General features: G+C 45.8%; 1 protein-coding gene and 1 long non-coding RNA gene across 2 annotated transcripts; both read left to right on the top strand.

Annotated features, from left to right (window-relative positions):
• Positions 1 to 1,247: 1,247 nt before the first annotated feature.
• Positions 1,248 to 18,332, top strand: LOC144180436 (acetylcholinesterase-1-like). The gene is made up of 2 exons (XM_077708779.1): positions 1,248 to 2,876; positions 18,171 to 18,332. Exons 1-2 carry the CDS (start codon positions 1,285 to 1,287, stop codon positions 18,316 to 18,318), a joined length of 1,740 nt encoding a protein of 579 aa, XP_077564905.1. The 5' UTR covers positions 1,248 to 1,284; the 3' UTR covers positions 18,319 to 18,332.
• Positions 7,802 to 11,493, top strand: LOC144179026 (uncharacterized). Its single transcript, XR_013324127.1, has 2 exons — positions 7,802 to 8,243; positions 11,404 to 11,493. It is a non-coding gene; the product is annotated as an uncharacterized LOC144179026 (long non-coding RNA).
• Positions 18,333 to 18,601: the final 269 nt, after the last annotated feature.

Genomic DNA, 18,601 nt, shown 5'->3' with positions numbered 1-18,601 from the left:
CTTATAAGCACTGCGCCACTTGAGTTGGCTTTATCCGGCCTCAGCCAACCGCATGGCTGTGCATATGGCGTCATATCTTCTAGTGCGGGAAATGAGCTAGTGAGTCGCATGGCCATTTCCTTTTTTCTTAATTATGTAGCTTGTTTGAGCGGAGTTTAGGTTAAAAATGATGTCAGTATGATTCTAACGAGGCAGCCTTTCGAATGAACCAAACTTGTGTTTTGTCTGCGTGATCCTTTTAATCAGCAACGGAGCCACTAGTGCGGGTCGGAAAAAAGGCTGGTAGTCGTGGTTACGTACTGATATTTCGCCTCAAATATGATGGAGGTTTTCTTTGCTTCATATATTGTGGACATGTATCAGTCATGGCGTCAGTTTTGGTAGCGTAAAACTGTTTTGCCTGTATACACTTAGTGTTCAAGCATTCTTTAAAGTTCTTTTGCCCGGGCAGTTAAATTGAGGGACAGACAGACAGACAGACAGACAGACAGACAGACAGACAGACAGACAGACAGACAGACAGACAGACAGACAGACAGACAGACAGACAGACAGACAGACAGACAGACCAATCCAGAGTGACCAAAATTAACACCTTTGGCTAACCCACAAAAAACTGCAGCAATGCAACTACTTTGTTTTACGCTGCTTTGCCGTCGCCGCACTCAAGATCACAACGCTTTGCGAACGCACAACTTCCCAACGTATTTCGAGCACGTGCTGAGCTTAACACGACGTACGAGCGAACTATTTTGTTTTTGTGTTTTAGAGTCCGGTCGATGGGACTGAATAAGAGACAGAAGCACCAGCGAGGCGTCGTGAACGTTACTTGCATCACATTTGGCCTGGCAACACAAATTAAATTTTACCGGACAGTTTGGAATGAGACGTGCGAGAAGATGGCCGCAAAACACCCCGCACAGAACAAAACTAAGAAGGCAGCATGTAGCTCGGTCGCAATCCGCCACGGCTTTCAGTAAATAGCAAATTAAACCAAGCAAATCGTTTGTCCAAGGGCAGAAAGAAAACATCGCCTTCCTACGATCACGACCATGACAGAGCAATAGCTGTGTCTTGCATTCCTTATATAAAGCGCAATTGCTTAATGTCCAGATGACACGAGGACTTGACCAACTTCGTCCAACGCGGGGCTTATACATTCCGTTTTTTTTTTTTTCTTATGCAAACATCAAGTATAAAACGCGAGCTCTCGCGCATTTCATTGCCACTGTCGTTGCTACAGAAAAGCGGCCACGCTCTACCAGAAGCAAGTTTCCAACGACCATGAACGTTTTGACGTCGGAAATGCATTCCAAATTTGGTCTTACCTTGCTCTTGCTGATTTTCTGCGGTGTTCAAGAAATTTTGATGGTAAAGCCGCCAGTTGTCCGGACACATTCTGGACTGGTGGCTGGAGAGCAGCTGAAAGTCGGCGATAAACTGGTCGACGCGTTCTACGGAATACCATACGCCAGTCCACCGGTCGGAGAACTGAGGTTCGAAAAGCCGCGTGAAGTGCAGCCCTGGAAAGGAGTCTACAATGCAACAACAAAGACCACGGCCTGTTGGCAGACGACTTTGCACTTACTGAGTAACATTACACTAAAGTACAATGAAGCGACCGAGGATTGTCTGCACTTGAACGTGTGGAGACCTTCGGGCTTCTGCGATGGTGAAGTGTCTTGCACAAGAAGAAATTTGTCGGTAGTCATCTTCATTTACGGCGGCGCGTTCCATTGGGGAGATGCGGGATTTTTCATCTTCGACGCGGCCAACTTCGTCGCCTTGTCCGACGTCGTGTACGTCACATTCAACCATAGAGTCGGCATTCTGGGCTTCTTCCCCTCTCCAGAAGAAGGCAAATCTGGAAACATGGGCTTGTACGACCAACAGTCTGTTCTTCGGTGGGTCAGGCGAAACATCGCCAACTTCGGAGGAAACCCAGAGGACGTGACACTGGTCGGTCAAAGTGCCGGAGCTATGGCCGTGGGACTTCACAGTATCAGCCCGACCAGTCGAGGCCTTTTTCAAAGGGCCATACTGCAAAGCGCAACTCCGATTTCGTTGATTTTTGGCACTGGCTTCTCGGGTTCTGCACAGTTCCACGAAACCGCCTCAAAGCTGAATTGTTACGAACCTAAAGCTGAGGTTAGGAAGACAGTTTCCGAAACGCTGGAATGCCTGCGTAGACTGGACGCCAGGACAATCTACCAAGTGCTAAGTGCAAGCTCACTACAACAGCAGTTTGGTTCGCCCCATTTTGGAGACGAGTTCATTCCGACCAACCTGCTCTCTGCGAAAAACTGGAAGAAAATTCACGTCAAAGAAATTCTCTTGGGCACCACGTTAGAAGAAGGCGCCTTTTTTATCAAGGCTTTGCTCCAGGCGGCTCCGGATTTAGAAGGAGCATTCTTAGATGATTACAGAAAAGGGGCCGCTACATGCCTTTCTATTGTGTTTGAGATTCCCTTGGACCAGTCCATGGTCATTGTCAAAGAGTACTTCGGGGGACCAGATGTTAAACACGATCACGAAACCGTGCTTCAGACTACTGGGAGGATTCTAGCTGACTTAGTATTTAACTGCCCAGCTCACTTCTTCGCGGCGGCGGCAACAGACAGCCAAGTGTCCTCGTACATGTACCGCTTCGACCACAGGCCTTCGTACAGCACTTTGCCCAAGCAGTACGGCCCTACTCACCTCGAAGATGTTCCCTTCACGTTCGGCAGTCTGCCCTTTTTTTCCGACGAAAGCCGCTTCACACCTCCATTGACGGTGGAGACCCGAGCGTTCCTCAGATCCCTGAAGTCTCCTCCCTCGGAACACGCCCTCATGCGACACGTCGTCGGTGTTTGGTCTTCGTTCGTCAAGGGAAGGTACGTGACCTTATTAAACAGGAGTTCGTGCAGTTGGTGAAGGGCAATTATTATTTTGTTTCTGTTCTCTGTAGGGTTCCCTAGCGTTTTTTTTCTGCAGTGCGTGCAGCTTGGCGTTCTTCATTTTAAATAGCTTTTGTTATTTTACGGCAATGTCTTGCTTGGTTGGCTAGTTAGTACTTCATCTTATATGGTGCTATACAGTGAAAAAAATGAAGGAAGCCCACACTAACGCGCGAGACTTGAAGGTATCGAAGCTGTACGCAACCTTCACGACCATCACGACGGTTTTAGTCCACGATGGCAGCCGATTTGAGTCTTCGCTACTCCAACGACCTTTACTTGGCCCACCGACGTCTATTGGCAGCACGCTCTGTGGCCACGTGGTCCGTGTTGGCTCTGTGTACTCGTTTCCGTGCTCCATACCTAGCGTGACGAGCCTCGAGGTGAGTGGCCTCCTCTTCGGACGTTGAGACGACCCGTGGGCGACCCATCCCTACGGGTGAGGCGGCGCACTTCCAATACGAACTATTATACTGCCTCCTAGCGCATGCGAATGATGAACGCATAGCCCTATGTCGTGGGCGGAGCCATAACTAGCGAGTAATGTCAGCAGGGGGATTGGGATGGCGAAAGTGTTGCCCCGAATATGGCGAACGCTGGAGTTTTTTTTCTCTCTTTTTTGTGCCGATCTTGACCAGTTTCCCTAAGTGGGTATGCTAGGCTTGACAAACGTGGGCCGGTGTCGCTAGAAGGTCGCCGCGAGTCACGCGCTTACGTGCGCTCGGCCTTTTCTTGGTATTTTTAACTGCCGGGCAGTCGCCACAATCTTGGCCAATCTCCGAAAGTCGGTATGCTTGGCTTGACAAATGTGCCCCAAGAGCGCTGGGCGGTCACCGCGAGGCACGCGCTCACGTGCGCTCGGCGTTTTCTTAGTCTTTTTAACTGCGGACACCAAACACGAACGATTTGCCAAACATCTCCGCAGTTAAAACTAGGGCACACCAATGGAGAATGACAGGAAAGAGCGCTGTGTCCTTTCATTCTCCCTTTTTGTGGCCTGGTTTCTGTGGATTGTAATCCCCTTTTAAAGTTCTGTTACTTTCTGTTTACGGCAGTTTAGGAGAGCACACATGACACATGGAGCGTCAGCTGCCGCTGAGGTAGACGCTCCAGAATTCATCGCAGCAGAGACGGCTCAGACATGCAGAAACGTATACAGTGGTGTCATTGTGCCCTCTTATTACCATCGACACGGCCCTTTTTCCCAGTGCGTCATTTTCTTCTTTTTTTTAGCGTGCCTCACATGCTTGCCTGATAAACTTTGTTTGCCATACCAATACGGTACTAGCGGAGACGTGTTTTCCAACGTTTGCAATTAGCATGCTCATATTACTCCTGCAGGCGTCCGGTGATGCGATTATGTCCCCTCAGTAGCATCGTAAAGATCCTTTTCCTCTTGGGTCATCTCCTTGTGTCTTGCTTTCTCCCTCCCCTTTGTCAGGCATGCATATACGCTGTCAGCGTAAAGGTACCATGTTACTACTATAATTACCACGATCAAAATACTCCTACTTAAGGAAACGTTTATAAGTCGAAGGCCATAATGCATTCACGAGGTCCATGGTGCCAATCAGCCGGGCTGCAGGAGGCGCGTGTTGGATTCGCATATCGTAGGTCTCGGGTTCGCATGCCGAAATCAAAATCACCCCGTTCTTTTCCCTTTTATGCTTTTGCGCTACCAGTCATTTTGGGGGGCATCGCTCAGAACGGCCGCCGACGAGCGTCAGGTTTTCCCGCAAAAGGACATTTATTGTGTCCTTTTTAAAACGCACTTTGGTTGACTTGCGCCTGCATTTGAGAATTAGAAAAAAAAACTATTCGACGTAAATCAGTGCGGCCGGCTGCGAGCTTAGAAGACATGTCAATCGGCTGAGGGACGACATAAAAATTGACTTCAGCAAGCTACAATTCTTCAGCTGTGTGGTAAAAAAGGTCAAAATATGTTTCAAGCCGCAACCTTTATTAACAAATACCCTTTACGTGGCTCGATGTAGAGGAATAATATTGTCACGGGCGAGTACAAGAACATCTTCCTCTACTTGCCCGCCCAGCAGTATTTTTTAAGTCGCCCATCAGACATTTTATGAACTTCCTCGAACCGATTCTCCTTAGCGAGCACCGAGACTTTGGTTATTGCTCCGGGGCTCATGCGACGGGGCAATTCGTGTAAGATGTACGCATACGATCCATGCTATGCGGCTGGTGCACGGGATTGGACGAGAACGACGAAGCTCGGCTCCCGACTTACGTTTCTGGTAACCTCAACGTTTCCAGCTTATCCCGCCTTGTAAATATTTGTAAACAGACCCCTTACAAAAATGGATTTTGAGTTTCAATTCTTTTCCTGTTGAGTTTTAATTGAATCAACAGAAACTTAATTCAAACTCAATTGGCTATTGAGATGTGTCAGTAGAAACTCAAAAGGATTTGTATTGAGAAAACGCAATACAAAAATAATTGACACCAGTCTATTGAAACTATTTGGAGAACCAATTGACAAAACTCATCAGGCTGAAACATACACTTTGAAGGGCTATTTTTTTCAGCGCTGCCCACTGTGTCTGCTGAATTAAGACTACTAGGTTACTTTTATGTTTTTTATTATACATTGACATTTCTATTGAGTGCAGTCAATAAAAAGTCAACAAGGTTTCAATGGACAAAACTCAACAGAATATCAAATGACTTCGTTTAATTGAAACTCAATAGAGTTTCTACTGACAAAAATAAAGTAAAATTGAGAGTCGAGCTAGTTGGTGCTACGTTGTTTAAATATATACCAGTGTCCTTCTTTTTTGTCCATGTTTTATGGTTCGAGCTTAATTTTCAAAGCTGATAAAACTCCTTAGGCCAGTAGCCTTTACCAGCAGCATCTTCGATTGATTGATTGATTGTAGGGTTTAACGCGCCGACGCAACGCAGAAGATGAGGCGCGCCGTAGTGGAGGGCTCCGGATTAATTTTGACCACCTGGGGATCTTTAACGTGCGCCGAAATCTCGCACACACGGGCGTTTTTGCTTTTCGCCTCCATCAGAAAAGCGGCCGCCGCGGCCGGGAATCGAACCCGCGACCTCGTGCTCAGCAGCGCAACGCCTGGCAGCATCTTCGCCCAAATAATAATTATACCTGCTAAGTGGCGAAATCAATTATATTGGACAATTTTTGACTGCATTTCCTCAAATACTGCCGCAACATGCTTTGCACAAAACAATGGAAATAAACATTGACAAAACTCTACTGACTCATCTCTTCTGGCACGTGACTCCCGCGGAATCGTTTCCTTGCTATAGCAGCGCATTTTCTTCTTTATACCTTAGCACGCATTGACATAATGAGTGAGCAATCTCCACTACTGCTGCTAAGCTTCCGCTTTAGCGGCAGTGGACATACTCGAAGTCAGTCTTCCGGGAAAGTTGGAGCGGAATCATGAAGCATGCATATCTCGCCGGGAAAAAACGGAAAGGCGGGGGGGGGGGGGGGGGGGGGGGGGCAGGATACACATCTCGGGTCCCAGTTCTGGGGACAAAAAAAAGTCGTCACTCCCCCTACCTCTTCACACATACAATGCTGTGATACCTTGTGTTCCGGGAAGGTAGGTGGGGAGGAGGTACATTTAAAACGCGATTCAATCTGCTACATCTACAAAAGGCATATGTGACATCGCATCCTAGTGCGATGATTCAGTGTTTTTCTGTGGAGGCACGATACTAACAGCGCTGTTTTGCAGAAATGAATACTTATCTCATAAACCCAAACGCACAAGAATATTCCAGTGACGAAATTGTGCCTATAAACACTCAGAAAAAAAACAGCAAAACTTTGGTGTAAATCCCTAAACTTCGAAAAAAGAACAATTAAATTTTTGTACACAGCGAACTTTTAAAACAAGCGAACGCAGGCTTGGCCTCATCGTCGTTCACTCGTGAACTTCATTACTCCAGTTATCACTCGCGCACCCCGCCGTGGTCTGAGCCCAAGGACGCGAGTTCTATTCCCCGTCATACATAACTTTCCTTGAGGATACCGTGAACTGTCTATGATAACAACAGCAGAACAGCAATGTGGAATGCAGAGAATTCCACAAGGAGCAAACGCGCATCTACGCTCTATTAAAACAGGTGAAAACAGTTCTTTCACTGCAAAAGAACTCCGTACGCCAGTCCAAGGCGCCGCCGCTCACACGAACTGAACGAACGAACAAACGAAGAAAACAATGAAGAAAGACAAACTGAAGCGCTGATTAACAACTCATCTTTACTGCACAGGGTCACAAAAAGAAAGAACGAGCCTGACACTGCTTCACGCCACTACAAAAAAAAAAAAAGAGAAACCGAACAAATTAGTGGGCTGGCGTGCCGCTTGTTACACTCCGAACCGCTCTCTCGCTAACGATGTCAACACGTCCGCGGACTACGTTTCTCAAACACAAGCGCCTAGCAAATATCTTGCGCCCGCAAGCAGATCAAGAACTTTGAAGCTGTTTTCAAAGATTGGACTTTCCAGAATTCTTCCGTCCTCTCTCCTGCTGCAGTTCGCCGAAGCGGGCGCCCGGACACAAAAGACGTGCCATCCACCTCCACACCCGGCGATAACCAGTTTTTTTGGTTCCTCTGGCACCCTCCCACGCTAAGCTGAAGTGACCGCGCTGTCACGAATGTCTAGTACGCGGCGTTGCCACTGCCGCCAGTGGCGCTGACAGCCAACATTGCGACCTCGGCGGAGTTCGGTTATCTGCAATATAATATTATTACTGCTGCTAGAGGGGTTGGTAATAATTCTATAAAAGATTATTGTAAATATTAACATAGGACTCACAAGCCGCCGTAGGTTTTTTTGATATCTCGTATCAATGTTTTCACGCTCAGTTTTCACAAGAATGCGTAGCTGTGGCATAGCCATCGCAAACCGACTTGAAACCAAGCCAATGTCGCTTGGTCGCAATCCCGGATGTGCGGGGTCCGGCGTGGTGCGGTCGTGCGGTCGTTCTCGCTGTTCTGTGCAAATTTATAGCTTTCCTCGTGTTGTTGGCGATTTATGTGCCGTGTGCGAATCTTTTCAACCAGCATCGAAGGTCAGACATTGCAGTGCAGCTGGCGATACATCGAATTTATTGAAGGAAAAGCCATCGTATGCGCTCTTCTACCGCCGGTGAACATCCTTTGTGTGTCGTGTTGTGTTTGTGCGCTGTGATCGTACGGTGAAGAAGCTTGCGAAGTGAGGTGTTACCATCCCTGTTAGCCACGCTTTGGAATCCGTCAATTTCACCACGCTGGGAGCCCCGCTGGGAGCGACGTTGTTATAAGGTAAGTTCATTCTTTCCGAGCGCTCTTGTGCAGTGCGCGTCAGGCTTGTCAAGGGCAAGCGAGCACGCGGCTTCGGAGCATGCTGGCGACATCTGCTGATAGCTGCTGGGCTAGAGATAGCTTGCCATTGCGCGTGCGTGGATCTCGGACAGGCCCTGGCCGGTCGTCGTTCAGCTTTGGCCTCTAAAATTTGGAGACACCACCACCCGCAACGGGTGCTTCTTTTCTTCGTGCCAGCCGTGAGCGGTGACGCCGGAGATCAGTGCGTTATTTGACGCGGTGCATTATCACCCCAGGGACTTACGTAATCGCACAACAGGTTCGACCGAAATCCCTGCAGTGAATTCTTGTTGCGTGCTTTCCGTTTGGTGCGCTTGAGATGCAGAAGATTGGCGCTCGTTGCTTTATGCGATTACGTAACTGCCTGCGATAAACGCGTCAAACGGCACGTCTATCTGGCCTGTCACCGCTCATGGCTGGCACTGGGGAAGACCAGTGCCCCTCGTGGGTGGTGGCGTCTGCAAATAACAGTGGCCCATGCGAAATGACGACCGGCCCGACCCTGTCCGAGATCCGCGCACGCGCAATGGCAAGCTATCTCTAACCCAGCAGTTATCAGCAGATGTCGCCAGCACGCTCCGGAGCCGTGCGCTCGCTTGCCCTAGACAAGCCTGACGCACACTGTACATTTCATCATGACAAATGTTGTGCAGACCTTCCTGAATGGCGATACTCACGACTTGGTTATTTGTCGGTATATGAACAGTGTTTTTATTCCCGCCGTCTCCAGATCGACCTAAAGGGTATGATTTCACTTCAGCCTTGCAAAAATACTGTACGTAAGTGTAACAAATTGAAGGGGGAGGCTATTGTACCGGCACACAACATTTTGACATCAATCAGTGTTTTATTGTCTTCCGCGCTGCTGTATTGCTTTTGCGTGTTCTATATTTGTATGTATCTTAAGCTAAAGATCTAACAAAACCTTTGAAGGCAATTGACGAATGAATAAAATCCCAGATGCAGTGCCGCTACAGAACGGAGCAGCAGCCATGAATTACCTAGTACGAAGTGTCATAAAAAAAGAAAGAACACCATGATGAAGATAAATAAAATGTTTGACGAACGAAGTTAACGAAAATGAAAAAAAAAATGAAAGAGGTTGAATCAAACAAGTGCCTGTCGGATCAATAACAAACGCACGAATACTGTGCCATGCAAGCACACCTGACAGCGCTAGGCTGAGAGGCAGATCTACCAGTCACAAACAGGATAGTGTGTTCAACCAGTTAGGAGACATGGCGGTAAAATATACTTGCAAGCTAAAGTGCTGGCAGCCAGCAATATATTTGCGTATTAATTTGAACGATTGCTTGGAGAAAGAGCGTTCCCTGAGTGCAGAGCAGTGACAAATGTGGCCTAAACCGTATTTCATCCCAGCTAAAAAAATAATGCCCAAGAATATAACAAATTCATTGATTGCTTTTGGAAAATAGAGACTATGTATCCGCAGAAGGTAGGGTTTAAACCCAAAACATCTTTACACAAGTCTGATGTGTTACCTCGGCACCCTAAAGGCAAGCAGCCACTTTGGCTTTAAAACCAATGCAGAAAAAAACCTGCTGCGTTAGTAGTAGTTGGAAACAGACTGCACACTGTTGTCATATATTAGTCTTTTACCACTAAGTGCCAATTCTCTCCATGTATCTTTCCGTGAATTTCTCATTTGCCAATTTTTGTCACAGGTGCTAGGCAGCTTGCGCTAGAACATGCACAGGCGTCAAACTTTCAAACTGATGAATACCAGTTTTGACTTAAGCACTTGCTCGACTTGCTAGCGTAAATTGAAATTTGCCATTGCTTCTAATCACAACCTGCTGACTGCCTTTCTCGGAGCAGTTTTGAATAAGTTGGACTGAATGTGGTGTGAGTAATAGCAAAATCACTGAATAACATTTTGGCTGAATGTGGCATCAGACATGCCACTGACTGATGCTACACCGGCATTGCGCGAGGGCTTAGTCAATCTGTTTTGACAGATGTTCAGCCTCTAGGAATTACCCAAATGATTGGTCGGCATGGTATCACTATACTGTTTTAGTGCTGCTAGTGTATAGAAAATCTCGCCAAGCAAAGGGATACAAGCTTTTAAATTATTTCTCATTTACAGAAACTGATGTTTTTCCCCTCACCAAACAAAACTGTTTCGTGTTCTCCTTGTGTGTAAACTGGCATTAGACGGCCTTGTTATACTGGTATACCCCTCTGGCATTGTTATGATGAAGGCAAAAATGTGGATATACCCATGTCTCATATGATCCCTTTAAGCTGCTGCTTAGTGCTACTTGTTTGGTAAACGTACTGCAAGGCACACACCATACTTCAGCGTTACAAGAGTGTAAAAGACTGCGAAATTCAAGTTATGTATTTTTCCTGTCACGTTCTTTTTGCCACGTTTTTTTTCCATCACGGTTCATGTATTTTTTTCCACTAGTCGGTAAGCACAAAGTATTATGTGCTCATCCATTCATAAAGCCATTTGCGATGATTGCCTGATGTAGTAACTTTAGATTACAGTACCATCTGATCCTAGTTTTTTTTAATCAAGGCTTGTTTTGTAAACAAGTTCATGCAAGTTGACAATTTTCTAATTTTGTTTTACGAGATTTCAAGCATTAAAATTTCAAAAAACAAAATCCACAGGTTGACAGGTATGCTTTTGCACAGGTTTGGGGTTTCTCCTGTCAGGTAGTGGCTCTACCAGTCTTTATAGGCCTATTTGGATTTCTTTTGGGCCTGAAAGATGTGGAAGACACGATTACGGACCCATGCGGGTGATTTTTTGGCTCCCTGCCGCCTTGAAACATAGTCGTTCCTGTAGATTTCAGGCGCCTTAATGCGGAAGGCATTCAACTAAAGGCATTCCACTCCCTACCAATTGTAGAATTAATTGATGCGGCTAGCCTGGCTTACGGCATTAAAATCTGAGGAAAGCTTATACATTTGTTGAACTGCTATCTCCCTGCTTTCCAAACATACAAGCCAGGTAACTTTTAAAATAGCCAGGTACTTAAACCAGCATGCTTAATGAGAAGGGATGCAATCATCATTTCGTACTTGACTGGTGCAAACAAACAAGTCTGTTTCTTGTATTTTGCAGGCTACACAGTCAAGTAGGCAAGTGGACCCTGCGAGGCTCCAGCCCTCCCGTGATGCTTTCGTGAGCAATAAAGCAAGCTTTGCCATGCAACACCTCACTATTTCGCCTGCTCATTGGACACCTTGACGACAGTTTTTAGAATGTTTTTGCAATATTGAAGCAGACTTAGTATATATTTAGTACAGTTAACTGAACTTTACTATGCAATTGTTGAAATAACTTGACAAAAAACTAACAGGAAATCAAACGGGCTGTCTTGAATATGCTCAGTAGGTTTTCATTTGACATTTCTCAACAGGAACTCAACAGGAGAATGAATAGAGAGTCAACACAGACTCAACTGGAACTCAACAGACTTTTCTCAATAGACTTTCAATTGACACGTCACAACAGGAACTCAACAGGAAAAGTGTATTGAGACTCAACAGAAAGTCAATTGAAAATCAACAGACATGTTGACTATAGTCAATAGACTTTCAATTGAAACTCAGCGTTGAGTTTCAATTGAAACGCGGCGGCCAATTTTCAACGAGAACTCAATACAAAATTTCTATTCAAAGTCAATTGACTGTCAACACAATGTACTGAGTAAAGTCAATTGACTTTCAATTCAATCTCAATAACCATTTTTGTAAGGGACGCCTCCTTGCGACGTGAGAATATTTTACACACATGCAATGGCAGTATAATTATTTTGGTACAATATTATCCGGTTGCATTTTGTTGATTACTTTAATCACTTGAGGTTCTGCTGCGGCAGTATAGAGATACACTTCCCATATTTTTTAACTCGTTCCTGGCCATGTGTGCAATACGATATTTAAACCTCAATAACTGAGGATCTTCCTAACGAAATACGGGCAAATTTTCATTGGCGGAGAATAAGTGCACTGGCAACTGAACCGCGCATACAAAATGTTATACCTCTGCATTGAACCATGCAAGGATCATTCTTGGGTTAATTTTCTTTGATTTAGCTTTTTTACCCCGCCATCGGTAGAGAGATTAATACATGTTTGTGGCTAATAACAATTTTACTTTTGCTTCGCAGCAATTGGCGTGTACTGTAAGTGCGCAGCAAAGCGCGCTAATTTACGTCAAGCGGTTTTCGATAGCTGTTTCCAGATGCTGCCACCGGTAAATCAAAATACGATTTTTGATGTTTCAGCTTTCCTTTTTTTTTCTTACTCAATAGACGTCCAAACACAGTACGACATTACCCGCAACTACACCTCTTGGCCTTTCTGATGGTGCACAGCAACCACAGGAATATCGTACAAAACTAACTGCGCAAGCAAATTAAGGTGGATCCGTATTCTCAAACTCGCTGGGGTTTTTCGTCGGCAAGCGGTACCCTGCACTCTACGATGAAATCCTGCCTGCCCGTTGACGACATCATGCACATCACGAGCTCCCTACACGTGCAGAAGGGCTGCGCTTTCCGGCGCCTTCTCGCTGGGCTTATTGCGCAGCTAAAACTTTCTCCAGAATGCCAGATCACCCAGCTTATGAATTTTTTCTCGCATTCCTTTCGCGCATTTCGAAGTCGTACACACATATCTCCTCGTCATTTCAATTATTTCTTCTACTTACACAGTTTGAAATTCAAGATTCGCATCGCCCAGAAGCGTCCTCGACTCAGCGGTACCTGGTGTGGGAATCCTAGCGTCCGCTGCAATTGCGAGAGCGCTCGGTACGTTTGTACAATCGCGCGGCGACATCCCCCGTCACTTCCCGAAGGGCCAGCTCACCCCTGCACCACTTCATTGGGCGGAGCCAAAGCTTTCAAATTTCTGCCGAGGTGTACGCGTCAGCGACCGTCGCGCGATAAAACACTGTCAGCGCGATGGCCGCTCCGCCATTGCTCGTTGTTAACCTCACTTATTGGCTCTTTTTGAACGGGTAGGACTCGGAATGCTCGCCCTGCGCGAGGGACGGTTCTGGAGACGCTCTCCACAACGCCGAAGGTATGCGACGCTATCTCTACCATCCGGCCGCCATTTTGTTGCGCCGGTGAAAACCCGTCTGCACCTCTGGCTACTTGTTCCGAATTTACATGTAGGCCGTACTTAACACTCGACGATCACGCCGTGCGGTACGCGCCTGGGAGCTAACGGACTGCGTCTCTCTCGCTGCTGCGAGCCAATCTGGCCAGCGCCGGGATTCGCACTCAACGGTGCTCCGCGCCCCGGATTTTGCCCTGAACGAAGAGCCCACTGGTTCTGCGCGGCGACGACGCGCACACTTGCCCGTAACGCCTTATCGCCCCTTTCACCTAAAGGGCAGTACGTACATGTAATCCATGTAACTCGGAGCTTGGCGTGGAATAAACGTCTTCTCTACATCATCATCGTCGTCGTCGTCATCATCATCATCATCATCCAGTCTACGTCCACTGCAGGGCAAAGACCTCTCCCATAGATCTCCATTTATCCTGTTCCTGTGCTAACTGCGGTCAATTTATGCCCCAAAACTTCTTGATCTTGCCCATCTAACTTCCTGCCGCCTACAGCCACGCTTGCCTTCTCTAGGGATCCACTCTCTGATACCCTCAGTGACCAACGGTTATCTTGCATTCACATTACATGCCCTGCCAAAACCCATTTCTTCTTAATTTCTACTAATACGTCCTTAACACGCGTTTGTTCCATGACCCACTCCGCCATCTTCTTGTTCCTTAATTTTACACCTATCATCTTCCGTTCCATTCCTCCCTGAATCGTCCTCAATTTAAGTTGAACCCTTTTGGTTCGGCCCTCTAGGTGAGTACCGGTAAGATGCAGCTGTCATACACTTTCTTCTTCAGGGAAAATGGTAGGTTGCGAGTCATTATCTGAGAATGGCTGCCGGAAGAACTCCACCCCATTCTTATCCTTCTGATTATCTCTGCCTCATGGCTGGGATTCGGGGTCACTACTTGGCCTAAGTAGATATATTCGCTCACCACTTCCACTGCCTCGCCACCTATCTCAAAACGCTGTGCTTTCCCGAAGTTATTGTACATTACTTTAGTTTTCTGCACATTAATTTTCAGGCCCACGATTCTACTCTGCTTGTCCAGCGCGGTAATCATGCTTTCCAATTCGTTTCCCCTGTTACTTAGCAAGGCAACGTCATCAGCAAATCTGAGGGGACTGAAGTATTCTCCATTAACCCTTACGCCCACCTTTTCCCAATCCAATGTTCTGAGCACCTGTTTACCTTGTAAATATGCTGTGAATAACATTGGAGAGATTGTGCCTCATTTTCTGACGCCCTTCCTTAAAGGTATTTTACTGCTCGCCTTATGGAGGACTATGGTAGCTGTGGACTTATTGTAGATATCCTCTAGTATTCTATCCTCTAGTATTACGTAAGAATATCATCATTATCATGATGATGATTATGATGATGATGATGATGATATTCTTACGTAATGCTCATCTACACCGTGATTCCGCAGTGCCTGAATGACGGCTGAGGTTTCGACTGAGTCAAATGCTTTCTCATAATCTATGAAGGCTATATATAGGGGTTCAGTATACTCAGCGCACTTCTCTATCACCTGATTGATCGTGTGGATATGGTCCATTGTTGAATAGCCTTTACGAAACCCTGCTTGTTCTTCAGGTTGACTGAAAACTAATGTGGCAGAAATTATTTTAGCGATTACCTTGTTAAGTACCTTGTAGACGACTGACAGTAAGCGGATCGGCGTGTAATTTTTCAAGTCCTTCATGTCACCTTTCTTCTGGATTAGGATGATGTTTGCATTCCTCCAAGACTCCAGTACACTCGAGGTCATTAGGCATTGCGTGTACAGGTTTGCCAGTTTTTCGAGTACAATTTCTCCGCCATCCTTCAAGAGGTCTGCTGTTATCTGATCCTCACCAGGTGCTTTGCCCCCTTTCATTTCTTTCAAAGCCTTCCTTACTTCTTCTGTCGTTACTGGTGGAATGTGTATCTCCTCTCAACTACTTTCTCTTTCTGTATTATCCTGAATGTCGCGGCTAGTGTACAGATCTCTATAGAACTCCTAGGCTACTATGAATATTTTACCCCTATTTGTGATGGCATTGCCTTGCTTGTCTCAAAGTGCGTTCATCTGATTTTTCCCCATGCCTAGAAGCCTCTTCACTGCTTTCAGGATGCCTCTGTTCGTTACAACATGCTCGATCATCTCCATATTACGCTTCCGTATGTCAGCTGAATTACGCCTATTGATTAACATCGAAAGCTCCGCTGTTTCTATTCTGTCAGCTGGGACGGAGATCGTCATACTTTGCCGTGCCGAACCCACAGTGGTCATGGGTTCGGATCCTACCCTATGGGCATGTTTTTCTCCATTTTCTTTCTTTCAAAGAACTGTATGAAATGCAATGTTAATGAAATGGCCTACGACATTTTCCCCTTCGCTTTCTTGACTGCCTACCCTTCTTTTGACGCTTTGTTTTTGCACACTGTTGTCTCTCGCAATTTTTGGAATAGCGATTTTTTGTTTCGTTTTGTCCCTACAAGACCACTGAGACGTCATCCTTTGTTTAGCACGCCCCGATGTTATACGCGATATGGACGTTTTGTACGCAATTATTATGTTTCCGATATATTTAATTCTATGCCCACTGCTATTTACTCCATTTCATCTAAAAGCGCTCTGAAAATGTATTTAAGGAAAAACTTCTCTGAAGTTGCGTAACCCTGTGCCATATTGTATGTATGCATCACATATTGCTTACTTCCTTGATTTTTTTTCCTTGTGGTTTCATTGTACTACCGCTTCTTTTTCCTCTCCCTTTTCTTTTTCTTTTCTTTCTTCTTTTACCCCTGCAGTATTTTATAGTGTCCTGACACTGGCTGCCGAGTACAGCCCGACAAGCCTATCTGGCTTGGGCTGACCCGTCATGTATTTTGTTCCTCTAAGAAAAATAAAAATATTAGTATTATTATTATTTGTGTCTTATTTCAATGAGCCCCTCATTTCCCATACTGATTTGTTATATCTATCTATATATATATATATATATATATATATATATATATATATATATATATATATATATATATATACCGGCCTCAGAGTTGACCGGCCTCAGAGCTCTTGTAAATATAAACCCCCGCTTTAAAGTCGAGAGAGAAGCCGCTGTGGGGATAGCGTAATGGCTAACGCACCGCACCGGTTATGCGGAGATGTGGGTTCGAGTCCCGCTCCCGGAAAACGGCGGATTTTTTCTCGACTTATATTTTCGGTTATTTATCAATGAATCAAAAAAAAAAAAAAAAGAAACGTGACAAGCACACGTCATTCGGCCCTATTAAATATTTCGAAAAAAAAAAAAAAAAGCCGAATAGCACTGGCAATGACGACTGCAACCTTGATATATATATATATATATATATATATATATATATATATATATATATATATATATATATATATATATATATATACAGTAGAATCTCGATAAACGGAAACCGCTTAAACGGTATTGCCGCTTAAACGGAACTGTAGCCTGTTAGTTGGTTGGTTTTGTATTCAGATAACATAAAAAAAACTCTCGGTAATCGGAACGAACATTTCCAGATCACCGGGTAAACAGAACCAGAAATGGAACTGCTTGTGAAATCCACTGGCATGAGAATTATTTTTTTACGGTTCGGGCTGTTTCGTCACCGTTTTTTTTTTTTTTTCTTTCTGTGTGTGTGTTTTTTTTTTTTAGTCTCGTTGGCCTCGTAAGTCTCGTCTCGTAAGTGGCCAGCCGTGTTTGCGCGACGAATGCAATATCGCAGTTCTTGTTCCAGTCGTTCGGTCTCGATTCCAGTCCCCGAGGTTACAGGGCTCGGCTCCTGACGCCTCGTTCGTGCCATCGGGGTGGAATTCGCGCTTCATTACCGCGTTGCCCTCTTCATAATTCGGCGGCTCGTAAGCACTCGCGAAGTTGAGGCCTCTAGCCTCCGTGAAGATGCAGTTGCAAGGACTCAAACAAAAATAATTGATGCAGTTTCTAGTGGACAGAGACTCATTGTTGCCCAATCAACTTTGTGAATGCTGTGCCTAAACCTCTTGTAGTTTTCTTGCTTTGTGAAAAACTATCAGCTACATTCGCCTTCTAGGGCTTGGACTTCCATGAAATTGTATTAAGAGTGGGCACGCACATAAATTTGCACTTTCACACATCTATCACAGTAAACGGAACTCCTGTTAAACTGAACGATTTTTTGCGTGTATATATATATATATATATATATATATATATATATATATAGATATGTGTGTGTGTGTGTGTGTGTGTGTGTGTGTGTGTGTGTGTGTGTGTGTGTGTGTGTGTGTGTGTGTGTAAAGGTTACAACCTTCCATTCCGCATTCATTAAACAAACCTAATGCCCCTCCCCCCACCCCCCCCCCCCCCCCAACCCCCCAACCCCGCTTCCCACCACTCGCTGTCCCTTCTTTCGAGGGAGAGGTGGGGCTACGTTCCCCGGTGGAACCCGAACCCCCGCACTTGCTGCGCGCGGTGCCCCTCCGTCTGCCCCGTCCTGCCAGGAGCCCCACTTCGGCGCCCGCTGCCAACCTGGTTCTCGTACGCCTTGCGAGAATTTTGAGTCCGTCTGAGTAGTAACAGTCAGCGATGGTGTGATAGCATGGGACGTTACGCAATGCGCAATAAAACGCGTCTATCCCTCTTTTTCTGAAGGTCAAAGCTTGCACTCTCTATATTGCGCCCAGTACGCGTGCAACCCACATATTGCTTTTATTTCAACGTGTGACTTCTTTCACTGTCAATTCGCAGGAAGTTGGTAGTCCCAGTCACGAATGAGACCTGGCCCAAATACAGCGCGGAACACCCCGAGTTGGTCGCTATGAAACTGAACAGCTTCAAGCGGACACTTTTCAAGCAGCCTTGTCACCTCTTCAAGCCATACCTGGTCAAGGAGTGAGCGGCATCGGTAACCGACCTGCGGCCTGCGCTCAAAGGCAATCACAATATGGCCTGAAAGACTCAGGTCCAAGAGTACGTTGGAAATCATCATCATTGTACATTTGCCCTTCTTCTCCATTAAAAAGTTCGATCGGGTGTCTCGCGGCTCGGTTCACTGGCGGCTCAACCTTGAAGTGGTCGTTCCTCGACGTAGGAATTTTGCTATCTAAAAAGCCGCATTCTCTGACAGCTATGGTTACTGCTATCAATACAAGGAAACGATACAAGGGAGGATTATCACG

Source organism: Haemaphysalis longicornis, unplaced genomic scaffold (assembly GCF_048455015.1).
Source record: "Haemaphysalis longicornis isolate Haplotype H1 unplaced genomic scaffold, Haemaphysalis longicornis Haplotype H1 scaffold_4, whole genome shotgun sequence".
Taxonomy (NCBI): Eukaryota; Metazoa; Arthropoda; class Arachnida; order Ixodida; family Ixodidae; genus Haemaphysalis; species Haemaphysalis longicornis.
Note: the sequence above shows the minus strand (reverse complement) of the source record. Positions and strands in the feature narration are given on the sequence as shown.

Coding starts and splice junctions, on each gene's coding strand:
- LOC144180436 (XM_077708779.1), top strand. CDS start 1,285: ATGAACGTTTTGACGTCGGAAATGCATTCCAAATTTGGTCTTACCTTG. Junction 2,877..18,170: donor TCTTCGTTCGTCAAGGGAAG/GTACGTGACCTT, acceptor GTCAATTCGCAG/GAAGTTGGTAGTCCCAGTCA.